Source organism: Elephantulus edwardii, unplaced genomic scaffold, assembly GCF_000299155.1.
Source record: "Elephantulus edwardii isolate Elephantulus edwardi_28Jun2011 unplaced genomic scaffold, EleEdw1.0 scaffold00302, whole genome shotgun sequence".
Taxonomy (NCBI): Eukaryota; Metazoa; Chordata; class Mammalia; order Macroscelidea; family Macroscelididae; genus Elephantulus; species Elephantulus edwardii.
In genome coordinates, this window is record NW_006400052.1 from 1,973,051 (window position 1) to 1,989,063 (window position 16,013).

At 53.1% G+C, this 16,013-nt stretch overlaps 1 protein-coding gene and 1 pseudogene across 2 annotated transcripts; one reads left to right on the forward strand and one right to left on the reverse strand.

Moving 5' to 3' along the window:
- Positions 1-767: 767 nt before the first annotated feature.
- Positions 768-1,220, reverse strand: LOC102855187 (annotated as a pseudogene).
- A 3,132-nt stretch (positions 1,221-4,352) lies between these two features.
- On the forward strand, positions 4,353-9,098 carry CD79A (CD79a molecule, immunoglobulin-associated alpha). Of its 2 annotated transcripts, none has more exons than XM_006900923.1 (5): positions 4,353-4,431; positions 7,397-7,690; positions 7,819-7,937; positions 8,816-8,884; positions 8,985-9,098. In XM_006900923.1, the coding sequence occupies exons 1-5, from the start codon at positions 4,353-4,355 to the stop codon at positions 9,096-9,098; spliced, it is 675 nt and encodes a 224-aa protein (XP_006900985.1). The 2 variants fall into 2 exon arrangements, with proteins under 2 accessions (XP_006900985.1, XP_006900986.1); XM_006900924.1 differs by having other exon boundaries at positions 7,397-7,579.
- Positions 9,099-16,013: the final 6,915 nt, after the last annotated feature.

Below are 16,013 nucleotides of genomic sequence, written 5' to 3' on the forward strand. Positions count from 1 at the left end.
GCAGGAGGGGAAGGCCCTCTATGAGGTGGATTGATTCAGTGACTGGGATAATTGGGATGGGAGTGTCAGAGACAGTGCGATTGGCACAGGACAGAGCAGCGTTTAGGGCCGTTGTACATAGGGTCGCTATGAGTCGCAGGCGACTTGATGGCACGTTAACAACAACCACCTCTGAGATTGCAGTACAGCTTCTTGCCACTAGGCCACCAGAGCTCGCCGAGGCTGTGCATTTTTATTATTATTATTTTGTGTGCGTGTACTGTCAAATCAGATCTGACTGGTTGGTACAGGAGGATATTGCTCCTCCTTCTCCAGCAGAGCATCTGGTGGATTCGAACAGTGTACCTCTGGGATTGCAGTGCAGCTTCTTGCCACTAGGCCACCAGAGCTCCCCTAGGCTGTGCATTTTTTTTTTAATTTTTTTATTATTTTTGTGTGCGTGTACCGTCAAATCAGATATGACTGGTACAGGAGGAGATTGTCCCTCCTTCCACGGCAGAGCATCTGGTGGATTCGAACCGTGCGCCTCTGGGATTGTAGTAGGCTGTGCATTTTTATGGGAGCAGCTAGAGGGTTCAAACTGCCAACCTTTAGTTTGGCATCCCAATGCTTAACTCATTTAACTACCAAGACTCCTATTTCAATAACGATGATAATAAAAAGACCCTGCATGGAGTTCATTCATAGTGACACTCCCTCAGTCTTCTGCAGCTGCAGCTTTTTGTTTTAATTTAATAGCCTTATTTCACTTCGGGGTGGTGTCCGGCTCAAACCTTCTGGGCCTGCTTCTTGGTGTGGGCAGCCTTGGTGACCCTAAGCTCGTTGAAACTCGATAGCCAGGACTCGCCAACGGTGACAGTGCCGCCGATCTGGACAGCTCTGAAGCAGGGGACAGGTGCCTGGACATGTTCTTCTGATGCTTCTCGAAGCAATTGTTCTTGCGGGTGTCATGGAGGGAGTCTCGGCAGATGACAATGGTCCTCTGAATTTTCATCTTCATCACCATGCCAGGCAGGATTCGCCCTCACATGGAGACATTACCAGTGAAAGGGTCAATGTAGGTGCTCTCAGTGGCCTCCGTGGGCGTCTTGAAGCCCAGACCAGTGTTCTTGGGACAACCTGGGAGCTTCTCCTTGCTGGTATCACCCAACAGTGCCCTCTCTGCTATGGAAGAATGTCGGCTGCTGCTGGCAGGCACGCTCAGTCTGAATGTCTACCATCTTCCAAGCTGCTTGGGAAAAGCCAGATGCAGATGTCTAAGGGAGGATAGGGCCCCTCTTTCTCCTGAGGACCAACCAGCTAGTGGATTTGAACTATTGACCTTTCAGTTAACAGTGCAACATGTAACATGTTGCAACACCAGAGCTGCCTAGACTATGAGCAGGGCTGTAAATCAAGGGGTCAAAAAGTAAGAAGTAAGTTGTGAATGGTTTGTGTTGTGTGGGGTTTGTTTTTCTTTTTCTTGTGTAATAACTGGGGTAATAGGGTTGGTATGTCAGATTTAGTGAGACTGCCTCAGGATAGGGAAGAGTCGCTATGGGTCACAGGCGACTCAACAGCACATAACAAGGAAAGAGAGCTCAAAGGCGACAGTATCAGGAGCTCTGTATCAGCTGTGGAAAGCTCTGGTGACGTAGTCCATAAAGAGCTGCTCTAGGAACCCAAAGACAGCTTCCCTGTGACTCGACTCTGCCCGTGGCTCCCTGTGAGATCTGTTGTTGTTATGAGCTGCTGAGTTGAGTACGACTCATAGCGACCCTAGAAACAACAGATCTGAACCCTATCCTAGCCTGTGCCATCCTCACAATCTCTGACACCATCAGTCAAGCCCATTGCTGCAGTCACAGTGTCGCTCCACCTGGTTGAGAGTCTTCCTCTCCTTTACCGACTCTCCACCTTTCCAAACATGATGTCCCTCTCCAAGGATTACCTTCTCCCAGCAACATGCCCAAAGTAAGTGAAATGAAGCATCATCTTTCCTCCAAGGAGCATTATGGCTGCACCTGCTCCAGGACTTACCTATTTGTTCTTTCAGCAGTCCATGGGATCTTCAGCACTTTTCCCAATACCACACATCAAAGGCATCAATCCTTCTTCTGTCACCCTTAGTCATTATCCAGCTCGCAGATGCATAGCAAGTGACTGAAAAGACCATGATCTGAATCACATGCACCTTTCTCCTCCATAATTTGGAAAGGTCCTTCACTACAGAATAGATTATCTGAGAGGCTGGGCTCTATGAGGAGAAGTGTGGCGTCAGGATTGGTGGAAGATCTATTAACAATCTGCGTTATGCAGATGACACAACCCTGCTTGCCAAAACTGAGGGGGACCTCATACACTTACTGCAGAGGGTCAAGGACTGCAGCCTTCAGTATGGACTGAGGCTCAATGTGAAGAAGACAAAGATTCTCACCACTGGACCAATTGGTAGCATCAGGATGGATGGTGAAGAGATTGAGATTGTTCACGGCTTCAGTTTGCTCAGCTCCACGGTCAACACTCTTGGCACCAGCAACCAGGAAATCAAAAAACGTATTGCAATGGGAAAGTCTGCTGTTAGGGACCTCTCTAAAGTACTCAAGAGCAATGGTGTCTCTGGAGACTAAGGTGCGCCTGATACAGGCCATGGTCTTTGAAATCACTTGTTATGCATCAGAGAGTTGGACAATGAATAGGGAGGATAGAAGGAGAATTGATGCCTTTGAGCTGTGGTGCTGGAGAAGAGTACTGAATGTACCATGGACTGCCAAGAAAACAAACAAATTCGTCCTGGAGAGGGTTAAACCAGGCTACTCCTTGGAGGCAAGGATTCTGAAGCTTCGTCTGACATACTTTGGACATGTTGCAAGGAGGGACAGGTCCTTGGAGAGGGACATTATGCTTGGTAGGGTGGAGGAACAGCGCAGGAGGGGAAGACCCTGTATGAGGTAGATTGATTCAGTGACTGGGGTAATCGGGATGGGTGTGTCAGAGGCAGTGAGATTGGCACAGGATAGAGCAGGGTTTAGGGCTGTTGTACATAGGGTCACTATGAGTCGCAAATGACTTGATGGCACATAACAACAAAAATAACCTTCACTACAGGCTTTCCCAGTGCAATACATCTCCTGATCTGACTGCTAGTACCAAATGTACTGACTGTGGGATTTACAGGCCCCAATGCCTCCTACAAGGTCAATTATGAGTTGGTTCTGATTTGAAGGCAATGAGAGTTGAGAGAGAGATTAGGTGTATTCTGTAGCCTGCTGCACTACTAACCAAATGTTTCCGTATTATTGTCTTTTAGGACAACAGATAGTTTGTACTCAACTTCACAGTCTTAATCTGTTGTTATTATTGTGTGCCATCAAATCAGAACTGATCCATCATATCATAGCTCACCTTCCAGCAGGTTTTCAGAGGCTGTTAATCACACAAGAGGAGATTGCCCATCTTTCTCCCATGGAACATCTGATGGATTCGAACTGTGTGCCTTTGGTTTGGTAGTGCATCTCCTTACCACTAAGCCAGCGGAGCTCCCTAGCATTCTTCTATCTACTAATTGTATATCCAGTCTCCTATGCCCTCTATCAAGCCAGCTTTACCCTCATTCATTAATTAAAGAAAGCTTTTCATTAATGAGTTAAAATAAAAAACAAAAAAAAACCCAAACAACCCACCTTAAACTATGGTTGAGAATGGTCTGATCCACAGTCAATCATGGGTGGACACTGGTCCAGGCAGCATTTCATTTTGTTTTGGGGTGACCATCATGTGGGGTCTACTATGTACTGTCAAGTCAGAACCAACTCATAGCTGACCTTTCAACCAGTTTTCAGAGGCTTTGAGGCACACAGGAGTAGACTGCCCATCTTTCTCCTGAGGAACAGCCAGTGGCCAACAGCAGCTGTGAGCCAGAACCTGTGTTCACAGTGGCGTGTGTACAATCTCTTGATACCCTCATCTCAACCTTAAGAAGTGAGGCAACCGAGATACAGAGAAGGGACAAGTTCTCGCCAAGCCCAGCAATGCAGAGCCCCAGCTCAGCATGTTTGTCTGCCTCACGCGTTTTCGTCTGCCTGCAGTTGACGCCCAGGCCTCTCGTTTCCCTTTCTGAGGATCATGAGTGACAGTGATGAGCCGGACCTTCCCCCATCCAAGCTGTCTGGCCTCCGGGGAACTGTGGCACCTGCAGGTGCAAGGAGCAGTTCCTCTCCCCTCACAGCCCTATGAGCATCCAGTGGGGCTGCCCAGAAGCCAACAGAGCCCATCTCCTGTGGGGCTGGGCAGGAAGTGGGGTGGGGTGTGGGGCCAAGCTGAGGTGGGGTCTTGTGCCTCAGGACACCAGATTAACCCACGACTGGGAAAAGATGCCTGGGGCTTCAGAGGTCCTCCGAGGTCGGCCTGCCACCATCTACCTCCTCCTCTTGTTCTCTGCCGCTGGTCTGGGTATGTGGCCAAATGACTGGTGCTCTGGGATCCAGGGAGGTTGTTGAGGGGGGAACAGCAGAGTGAAGGAAGGTGTAGAGCCCAGGGGGAGGGGGAGAGGAGAGCCAGAGGGATCGGGATGCTGGAAAAGTCCCCTAATGTAGTTCCATCCATCTGTCTGTCTGCCATATGCTTAACTGACTGTCATTTAAGCTGAACTTCAAGTAGGGAGGGTCCAGGCGCCATGATGGTGAGGTGTGCACACTGGTAAACAAAGCCGAGTCCCTGCCCCCTGCCATCCGAGTACCTGCAGCCTAGTGATCTGGGGAACAAATCCAGAGTTGAATATGTGTTAACTAACGTGGGAAGTACGTGCTACCGCAGGTATCTTAAGTTACCCTGTTATGTGCTATAGTCAAATCAACTCATAGCTGACCCTCCGGTGGGTTTTCAGAGACAGTAAATGCAACAGGAAGAGACTGCCTATCTTCCTCCCCTGAGCAGACGGTGGATTTGAACCACCTGTCTTTGGCTTGGCAATGCAACTTCTTGCCACTAGTCCACCATAGCTTCTTCTTAGTTACCTAGAGTTGCTATAACAGAAAGACAGAAATATAACAGAAATAGGTGGCTTTAACAAACAGGAATGTCTTTCCTTGCAGTTTAGGATGCTAAAAGTCATGGTTCAGGTCAGAACCCTCCACTGGGCTTCACAGGGGAGGAGATTGCCCATCTTTCTCCAGGGGAGCTGCTGGTAGATTTTAACCTTCAGAGGCATGGTCTTTGGACTAGCTGCTGAACTCCTTATGAACTATACCACCAGATTTCGCTTTTAGGAGGCTGGCACATCGCTGATCTTCCAGCAGGTTTTCAGAGGCAGTAGATTGCATGGGAGTTGACTATCTTTCTCCACAGAGCTGCTGGTGGAGGGAGCTGGCTTCTCTCTCTTTCTGTGTGTGTGTGTGTTGGGGGGGGGGGGGTCTAGGAGGCTCCCAGCACAGAGACCTCAGGTATAAAGGTAACTCCTAGCAAAAAAACCCAAACCCAAGTCTCTTGTCTGATGTGGGTCTCAGGGGACCTCAGTGAAGTTGAGGGGGGGGTGTCTACTGTTCTATATTGGGAGGCTGAAGGGAGAGCTGCTTTCCCCACCCCCCATTATGCCCAGGTCAAAATAAGGAAGTTAAGAGTAAGGTCCAGCTGATGCTGGGGCAGGGAGGCGGGGGAGGGGCCTTGGGCGGTGCTGAGTCTATAGGAGAGAAAAAGCTCTCTCCAGTGTCACCCTGAAACCCAGGTACTCCTCTGTGAGAGGCAGGGCACCCATCCAGGCCTCTCCTCTCCCCCTGAGGGCAGGAGCTGTGACTGAGGTGCTGAGAGGAAATCCACTGAGCTGCAGGGATTGGAGCCCATATCGGAGTCTTAGCCAGTGACCATGAGGTTGGCGTCTTTTCTCGACCCTTCCTCCATCTCTCCTCCCCACCTCCTGCCTTCTCAAGACAGCCAGGCTGGCAGTGGGGATGGAGGTGCTGAGCACTGGGGCTTCTCTGCCAGGCAGGTCCTGCCAGGCTAACTTCCACCAATCACTCTGGCACCTCCCAGTGCCCAGGCCAGCTGAGTGAGAACCCAGATCTGAGCTTTGAATTGATATACAAACTCAAGAGAAAGAGATAATGGGCCAAGGCCACAAGGCAAACTATGGCCCTTCAATCCCAGCAGAGAAATGTGATAGTTTGAACACAGAGGCTACCTCTGACCACTCTGGATTCTGGAAACTAGTGTACCATCTGTGGGCCTCAACCATTCCACCTATAAAATGGGAGTGATGAGAGAATCTACTGAGTAGCCTAGAGCTTGAGGGTGGGAAGTAGACACATGACAGGCCTCCAGGAGGAAGGGATGGAAAATTTATTCTGGAAGAAGCTATGAGGTTAAGGGACGATGGTGGCAAAGTGGGTTGAGTGTTAGGCTTCTAACTTAAAGGTGGGCAGTTCAAAGTTACTAGCTGCTTCTAAGGGGGAAGATGAGGCTCTCTGCTCATCTTACAGCCTTAGACTCATGAGTCCTGTTTACTCAAAGCAGTGTTTACAGTATGTGGGCAGGAAGGAGGCCCTGGTGACATAGTGGTTAAAGTGGTTGTTTGTGAATAGAAGGGTTGGTGGTTTGAACCCACCAGCTGTTCCAAAGGAGAAAGACATGGCAATCTGCTTCTGTAAAAACAACCTTGTAAACTATTGGGGCATCAGCTTGGTCATTCTGAGTGGCTAGGAGGCAGAGAGCCGGCAAGTGGCTGTTGTTAGGTGCTGCCAAGCTGACCCCTACGTATAGGGTTCTTCTTGTGTGCTTCAGAGTCAGAACTGACTCATAGCAGACCGTTAGGTTGGTTTTCAGAGGCTGTAAATCACACAGGAAGAGACTGTCCCTCTTTTTCCTGAGGAGAAGTTGATGAATTTGAACTGTGTGCCTTTGAGTTGACAGCACAACTCCTTACCTGTGAGGCCACCAGGGTCCCCCTGACCTGTAACAGGTTGAAAATTTGCCTCCTCCTCAGTCTCTGCTGTGTGTAAGCCCATTGTTGCGAGCCTGGAGCAGGAGGAGGGGGGCTGTTTCCAGAAGCCTTCCAGTGCTAAGGAGCCAAACACCTCAGAGTCAGATAGTTTATTGGGGTCAAAGCATCAAGTGGTTTGTGGGAAGGGGCAGGAGATGGCTCTGGAGAAGGGACTAAGGCCCACCCAGAGGTTCCTCATTTTCTCTCCCTGAACATCCACTCTCCTTCTCCATCCAAGTCCCTACTCTCCCTCTTTCTGGGGTGTCCTCACTCCTCCCTACTCGGGGGTGTCTTCACTCTCTCCCCAAGGGTACAAGGTGTACCTCTCCTCCCACCTGGGGTCCTTCATACTCCCCACAACCTCAGGAGTGTTTTTACTTCACGAAATCAGTTCCTGGCCCTTCTCTCCACACTTGGCCCTCTGACCCAGTCTACTCTCTGCAGACCCCAGATGCCAAGCCCTGTGGGTCGACGAGGGCCCCCCTTCCCTGACAGTGAACGTGGGGGAAGAGGCCCACCTGCTGTGCCCACACAATGGCACTAACGCCAGCGTCACATGGTGGCTCATCCTCCCGGGCAACTCCACATGGCCCGCGATGCCGCTGAACATGGACCAAGGACCCCAGGGCGAGCTGAAAATCTCCAAGGTGAACAAGAGCCATGGGGGCATCTACCAGTGCAAGGTGACGAATGAAAAAAGCACCAGGAGCTCGTGTGGCACCTACCTCCGTGTGCGGGGTGAGTGAGCCACCCTGTGTCATACCTGTCACACCCCAGAAGGACTCTGGCTCTCCATGCGCGCAGGGGCTGGAGGATGAGGGGCGGGCAGGAAGCCAGGGCTCTGAGCAGACCCCTCCTCCCGGCAGAGCCAATCCCGAGACCCTTCCTGGACATGGGGGAGGGCACCAAGAACCGCATCATCACGGCGGAGGGAATCATCCTGCTCTTCTGCGCTGTGGTACCCGGAACTCTGCTGCTGTTCAGGGTGAGCGGCCGCCAGGGCCCTGGGTCAGCTGGTGAGGGCGGGGTGGCTGAGCAAATCTGAGGGTCCTACAGCTGGGAGAATGTGAGCGTCCGCCGCCTAGGGGGTGGGTGAGGTCATAGAGAATGCACGTGTGTGTGTGTGTGTGTGTGTGTGTGTGTGTGTGTGTGTGTGTGTGTGTGTTCGCGCGCGCGTGGCCATATGCACCAGCCGTCAAGTCACAAATGACCCAGGATTGGCCCTCCAGTGGTAAACTGCCCATCTTTCTCCCGCAGTGCAGCTGAGAGGAGAGGGCCCTTGCTGGCTCTCCCCCAAAGAAGTTCCTCATTTCTCTTACCTGGGGGTCTCAGTCTCCACTCACCCACATCCTCACTTTCCTCCCCAGGGCTGTCTCTCCCCAAGGGCTTTCCAACTCCCCAAGTCACCCTTCAGAGAGATCTCATCCTCCCCTGCCAGGAAGTCTCACTTTCCTCAGCCCCAAACTAGAAGGATGTAGTCCCCCACCCCACCCCCACCTGAAGCCAAGGCTGGGGAAGATGGGGGCTGACTCTGACCTTCCCTAGAATCAGCTTATACTGTAAGGCAATTATTATTATGATGATTAACATTCTTGGAGAATACCAATGCCAAACAAATAGCAAAGCCTAAAAACAGACGCTCACTGGATGTGACCGAGGACACCCCCCTGGCCCTGGCTGAGCCTCAGTTTCCCATCCTGTAAGGGACAGTGGTCAGAGCTCACATCCCAGGCTATCCCACTCCTCTCAGCAGGGTCTCAAAACCTATTGGTGTGCCCTCAAAAGCTGCTGACCTGCCCTCAAAAGCTGCTGACCTGCCCTTCACTCACTGAGTGTTCCAGTAACCCTCTTACTCCCCAACAGAAACGATGGCAGAATGAGAAGTTCAGGGTGGACATCCAGGATGACTATGAGGATGAAAATCTGTATGAGGTGAGTGGAGTGGGGCTGAGGGAAGGCAGGCACTGCATTCCTCCCTGAGGCCAAGGCAGGGACCTTAGGGCACTGATTTCCACTGTGTGTCACTCCCCAGGGCCTGAATCTCGATGACTGCTCCATGTATGAAGACATCTCCCGGGGCCTCCAGGGCACCTACCAGGACGTGGGCAGCCTCCATGTGGGAGACGTCCAGCTGGAGAAGCCATGACCCTGGACAGCTGCCCTGCCCGTTTGCTCCAGCTTCAGAGTCTTCCTCATGCCTTCTGCAAAGTTCTCCTCTTCAACAACTTCTCTCTTAGAAGTAGCCTGCAGGTCTCCTCTCTGCCTCCTAGGTCTCCTGCAGTCTCTCCAGGCTTGACCCCTGCCCAGGTGCTAGCTCTTTCCCCCCAAATGGTCCCTATTCCCTCCTCACACCCTTACTCCACCCTCCCCCAGCTTCCTTTCCCAGGCTCTGCACTCCCTCCCTGAGGGTAATGAGCCTTTAATCGCTGCCTCAAGGGGAGCTGATTGTAGCAGCCTCGTTAGTGTCCTCCCTCCCTGCTACTGCTCTGTCATGGCCACTTAGTGATAATAAATCCTTCCCAACTGCAGACCTTGGCAGGAGTCATGGATCTCCTGGGACTGGGCCCTCCCTCTCCTGGGGCCCAGGAGTCCCAGTCCCTATCAGCCCTCTCTCCTCCCTCAGACCCAAGAGTTCAGCCAGGCTCCCACTTCCCTCCTCTCAGATCCATGAGCCCAGGCCCCCAGCCCCCTCCTCCCTCAGACCCAGGAGCCCAGGCCCCCAGCCTCTTTTTCCCTTAAACTCAGAATTCTGAATCCAAGCCATTTTTCTCTCACCCACCACCGCCTTCCTACCCCCAATCACAGGAACTGAGTTCTAGTAGGTAGACTTGGCTAATTCCCTGAAAGAAACAAAATCTCTTGAAGTGGGTGGGTCCCCACTCCAATTAAAAGGCCCCTCTGGGACTCTGCCCCAGCTCCTGCCCCTGATCTGAAGCAAGTTGTGTGTGTGTGTGTGTGTGTGTGTGTGTGTGTGTGTGTGTGTACTGTCGAGGATTGTGAGGATGAGGCTGCCATATTTATTCAAAGCATATTTAAGCAAGGCTGTGATCCTCAGGAGCACATTGCGCGACCTCTTCCTCCTACAGAGCAGCTGGTAGGCTTGAATTGATGACCTTTCAGTTAGCTGGCCAATGCTTAACCACTGCACCAGTGCTTTAAGCTTTGCAAACACTGGGCGCGACATGGGGATTGGCAGTACTGAATTCCCCGACTGGGGCCACACTTCTCCGTGGGCTGACTGTCACAAAGGTGGTTTGGGAAGGCTGTGATGCCGAGGAGCAGCGGGCAAGCATAGAGAAGCACAGATACAAAGTCTTCTGAAGACAAAGCTGTAAAGTGCAGGAGAAGGTGAGAAGTGAAGGGAAGGGCAACGTGGAGACACAGGGAGTCCAGAGAGAGAGCCACGTAGGTGCAGACATGGAGACAGTGACTGAGACACTGAGACAGAGGGGAGGCTGGCTTAGTGACACTGAAGAAACGACAGAGGGAGAGAGACACACAGAGGAATAGACAGATGCAGAGATGGGAAGAGAGATTCCGAGGCAGAATGTGGCAAAGGGAAGAAGCAGAGGCTTCGAAAAGATTCTAAAGAAGAAAAGGGCGAAAGGAAAGAGACGCAGAGCGAACAGAGACGACGGCAGGGACCCGGGACACAGGGGACAGCAGGCGAGGCTGCAAGTGGCCGGGGAGCCGCGGGGCGGGCGCGGCCAGGGCGGGGCGGTGGCGGGGCCCGCGGGCAGCGGGGCGCGAAGGGGAAGGAAGCGGAGGTGCCGGCCGGGTGCGGGGCGAGGGCAGGAAGCGGGGAGGGGCGGCGGGGCGGGGGCCTCCGGAAAAAACGCCCCAACTTCCTGCCCCGCGGAGCCAGGAAGCGGGAGCCGGGACGCTGGGCCGGTGATCGCCGAGCCCGACCTCGGGTGCACCGCCGGCCACCCCCCCGCGCGGACACCAGGTACCCTGTCCCTGCCCCGGCTCCGCCCGGCCTCCCTCCCCTCTGCGCCGGGGCGAGTGGGGACCAGGGCGAAGGGGCTGGGGCGCCGCAGGGCCGTGGAGGGGTCTCCCCGGGGCCCCGCCGAGCCAGCGCTGCCCCTCCCTGGGCCTCAGTTTTCCCACCTGTCAAAGGGGGTCACGAAAGGGAAACGAATCCAGAGGAGTGCTCGGAGGGCGGGGATGCGGACATCAGGCCTGGCGTGCGCGTCTCCCGATTGCCCGGCGGAGGATGGTCGCTCACCCCATTATGCAGATGGGGAAACTGAGGCTGAGGGCGCAGCACCGGCTGGCTCCCGGGCGCACACATCCCGGGACTTGCTGATCTCCGCCCTCACAGGTGCTCTGCTGAGCGCCGTCCTGCATCTTGCAGGCTGCGGGGCCACCTGAAAAGAAAACAATAGCTAAGCGGGGAAGCCCCTGCGAAGCTGCAAGTTGACAGGAGGGTTTGGAGGCATTTTGGGGTCATTATTTGTATCGTAAGAGATGAAGGTAGAGTAGAGCGCTTATCCCCACTGTACAGATGGGATGACTGAGACACAGAACAATTACTTTTTTATTTCTTTTCCCCCCAAAAAAAGTGGCAAGAAGTGTATATCAGAGGCGAAGGTGGGTTCGAACCTCTGTTGGTTTCCCAGCGTTAGAGGAAAGTGGTGGGAAAGGTACAAGTGAGAATTCAGTGCCCTCCGAGCAAGCGGACAGGGTCGGGAGGAGAGCCCGGGTGCGAGCTCTGCTCCAGGGCTGGAAGCGGCCCCACCTCCCGCCGCGCTGGGGGCGGGGCCCGGAGAGTGACGCGGGCAGTAGAGACCCGGAAACGCCAGCCTCCGAGACGGGCCAGAGCGGTCCTGTCTGGCCAGCGTGGCGCCTTGGCGTGCTAGAGCGGGAGGCGGGAGGAGTGGAGTCGCCGAGGCCGGGACCAGGCAGAAGTCGAGCTAGAGTGGCCGACGGGAGGAGTGGAGCTGAGCTCAAAGCGGCCTCTGGGGCGGCTAGAGCGGCTCGGCGGCGGGGGCGGGGGCATCCCGGAGCGGGCGCGCGGAGGCTTCGGTTCTGGAGCTGCGGCAGCTTTCCACCCGACCTGGAGCAGGTGAGGATCGAGGCCTCGGGTGGGGTCAGAGCCTGACTCCCAGTGTCTGCCCGGCATGTCTCGGCCGTGCACACTGCCACGTTCCTTGTAGGGTTTGGGGCTCTTGTAGACAGACCCGCCACGTCCACTCTAAGATTTGGGGCGCCTCCAGACCTTCCATAGAGATTCATTTCATCGCAAGGTTTTACGGATCCTCCAAGTTACTGCTAGGCTCCCCTTGGGCACCTGGCTTCTTTTAGACGTGAAGTCTTCTGCCATTACAAGCACCTATAGAATTCTGGGCCCTTTTGAGCAGCCCCGTATAGAATCCTATGTGCTTCCCCCTTAGAGTCCTGCCCCCTTATGAATCCTGAATTCCTGTAGATCTACGGTTTGCCAAATAGAACCTGGGGGCTTATACGTTCTTACTTCACCACTAGTGGCGCCAGTTCTCACTCGGTGCTCCTCCATGGGGTTCGGAACCCCTAAATCGTAAAGGTATGGAAGGAGGATACTGCCTATCTTCCGCAGCTAGAGCAACTGAGGATAATATCAGACCTTTCAGAACACACTAAGCTATTCGGACTCATACATTCTTAAGGGTCCCCGTAGACTCACCACACTCCCTTCTGTAGTTTAGGATCTTAGACGCCTCCAGGGGTCCTTGGAGACCTTGGTTTCTCCACTGAATGTCCTGTAGACGTTCCACCCTGCAGAGAGCCCAGGTCCCTATGTGGTCCCCAATCTATGCCCACTTTGCTCTAAGACCCCCAGCACTCTCACCTCCCCATTGCAGTGTTTGTCAGCCTCCTGCTGTTGACAGTTTGGACCAAACATTCATTTGTTTGTTCAGGAGCTCAGGCAGCCCGATTTGTAGGGCGTTGCACTGCTAACCCAAAGGCCCCTTACTGGTGGTTTAAATTCACCAGCAGCTTCTCAGAAGAAAGATGAGCAATCTCCTTCCTTTCAGTTTACAGCCTCAGAAACCCAGTGAAGGGTCACCCTGTGAGAAGGCTCTGACTCAGCGGCAGTGAGAGAGGTGTGTTGCAGAGGACAGGGCTGCCTTGTGCATTTATGATGTTTGCGATCATCTCTGTCCTACCTGCTAGATACCATTAGTCACGCCCTGATGAGATAGCCAAAAATGTCCTAGACATTCACAAATGTCCCCTGAAGGCAAAACCACTTCCCACTGAAAACCACTAGTGTAGGCCCTAAACTAGAACTCACTTGCCATCAAGTAGGTTCCCAATCACAGTGACCCCCCCCCCCCCATGTGTGCAGAGCAGAAGGGACTCAGTCAGATCTGCAGGGCTCTGACTTCAGCAGCAGACAGCCAGGACTTTCATCTGCACACTTCCGGGAGGGTTTGAACAGCTAGCCTTTCAGTTACTCCTGGTGTAGACCCACTGAGGGTTAATTTGAATCTGGGGCCTTCTACATCCCCTGGTCTCCTACAGGTCTCTGTGTTTTAGGTTCTTCGAGCCCCCATGCCACCTGCCCAGTGCCCGAGTTCTGAAGAGATCCCAGCCATCCATGGCCCCAATCTGTGCTCATTTCGTAGTAGGACACATACCCCAATGAATCTAAATCAACATTGACCCCCCCCCCCCGTGCGCCCAGAGTCTCAGGCACACAACACTCCAGCCCTATAGATCCATCTACCCCCTGATAGCTTCAAACTCGTTTTCTGCGTTTGTGGGTCCCCCTTGCCTCTATCTTCTGACCAGTCAGTCCCCCCAGAGTCTCAGAGTTCCAGGCCTGTGAGAAGTAGTGGTATCCAGGCTCCTGTTCTCCCTGGGCCACCACGGCTGCAGGCCTCCTGCTTTCCCAGGTGTCATAAGGAGACCCGATGTTTCACTGAGCTGTGGTTCAGAATTGTGCTGGCTAAGAGTTGCATGGGGAGCCCTACGCCCTGAAACAATGGGGACTGACTGCCTGGGTCTGAATTCTGGCTCTGTGTCTCAGTTTCCTCTGTGAAATGAGAATAATGGTATTATTGACCTCTGAGGGTCACTGAGAGAATTAAATTAATTAATAACTATATAAAGCCATAATACTGTGCCTGGCATATCTTAAGTACACATTAAGTGTTTGTTCTTATTTCAAGTTACTGTAGTGAGACTAAAAGAGATACTATGTGTCAAATGCATGATTCTGGACCTGGTACCTAGCAGTGACTCAGATAGTATGTATCCATTCCTATTCCCCTTTGGAGTCTTTGAACCTCCCCTGAGTGAGAGGACATGGTTCAGCCCAGCAGTTGCAGCTGTTGGCTTGGCAGAAGTTTTCTCACCCCTTAATGGGCCTAATAATAGCGTGTGTGTAGGGGATTGCCTTGTGGTTGTGAGGGCTAAAATGAATTCACTTGAGAGGATCCCTTATTTAGAGCAGTGCTGCTTGTTGGCCTTCAAAATCCATCCAGGCTCATAGTGCAACCCTGCAGGACCGATAGAGCTGTCTCATGGAGTTTTCCAAGCCTTCACCCTCAAAAGGAGGATCTGCTTCATCTTTCTCCCACAGAGCAACTGGTGGGTTCGAACTGCCAGCCTTTCAGTTAACAGCCCAACTTTTAACCCATTGTACCTCCAGAGCTCCTGAAAGCAATGCCTAGCACATAGTAAGTGCTATATAAGTTTAACTCATACAACAAAGAATTATTATGCTGCCTTAGCTTACATATTTATTTCTCTGAAACCATAACAGTGCTCAAGTCTCAGATTACCCAAGTTAGATGTTGGGAAATATACCTTTAATAGAAAAGAATAAAAATAATGTCTACTTGGGTGAACCTATAAGAGCCCTTTTGAAACTCTGGTGGCCTCATGGTAAGCAGTTGTGCTGCCAGCACTAAGGCAAGTGGTTTGACTCCATCAGCTGCTCCGAGGGAGAAGGGTGAGTAATCTTCTGTGGGATTTATAGCCTTTGGGAACCTACTGGAGGGTCAGCTCAGAGTCAGTTCCGACTCGCTGCATGTAACAGTACCACCAACATAGGACCTGGGATCCCTTTGGACACTTCAGAAGGGCTTTTTAACAAACTACCAGAACCAGTGACTAAATTTTATTGAGTGCTAGGAAGGAGGCCTGTGAGAGAGGGCGAAGGGTGAGTCTTGAGCAACCAGGGTTATAAATAGCTGTGGGATTGCCCCTCCCCCAGGCCTTCCCCACCCTTCTTTCCGAAGTTCCTTCCCACTTGACATGGGTGCCCTTGGTGTTAGTCAGACTAGTTAAGGACATAGAGGGTAGAGGATGTCGGTGGAAAAACTCAGAAGTGGTGACTCGATGGGAAAAGACAAGGCGAGTTGGTTGTTGGGGGAGCTGGAGAGAGAAGAGAGCCAGTAGCTGAGATGAGACAGCCACGGGGGGGGGGGGGCAGACGGGCGCAGGTGAAGAAGGGAGAAGAGGGAGGCAGAGATAGTGGAAAAGTGAAAGATGCAGCCAGGGGGAATTGTCCCCAGCCAGGGGTACAGAGAGGAGGGACAACAAGATGGATGTGGGGTGCAGGCTGGTACCCAGACACCCACCTTGAGATGGAGCTGTCTGGGACAGCTGCCATTCTCTGGGACTAAAGCCAGGGAGTGAGGCAGTCCCTGAGGAATATGACTTCTGGCTCTGGGAACTTGTGATCCCTGAGGGCAGAGGGCTCAGAATCTCATCTTCTTGTGTGGGGAGGGGGTTGAGGGTTAGGGGGTTTGCCACTGTGATTTCCTGTCACAGGAAGTGGGGCTGGTGGGTTCAGAGGCAGCATCCTGCCCCAAACCTATCACCGCCATCAGGGGAGAACCCCCACACCCCTGCCTCCCCGTCTCTGCTGCCTGTAGGCCCTGTCCCCTGGGGTTCCAGCCCCCTCTTCCAAAGGGACCCAAAATTGCAGGCACCCAGACACAGCCTCCTGGTGGACCTAGGCCTCTGGGCCTTCCACTTCCCCATGCCCAGGCTCTCATCTGAATCCCGCCCCCTGGCTGGCCTCTGAAGGGCTCTTTGTCGCCACACAGAGGCCTCATTGAGCACG

Coding starts and splice junctions, on each gene's coding strand:
- CD79A (XM_006900923.1), top strand. CDS start 4,353: ATGCCTGGGGCTTCAGAGGTCCTCCGAGGTCGGCCTGCCACCATCTAC. Junction 7,691..7,818: donor CACCTACCTCCGTGTGCGGG/GTGAGTGAGCCA, acceptor TCCTCCCGGCAG/AGCCAATCCCGAGACCCTTC. Junction 8,885..8,984: donor AGGATGAAAATCTGTATGAG/GTGAGTGGAGTG, acceptor GTCACTCCCCAG/GGCCTGAATCTCGATGACTG.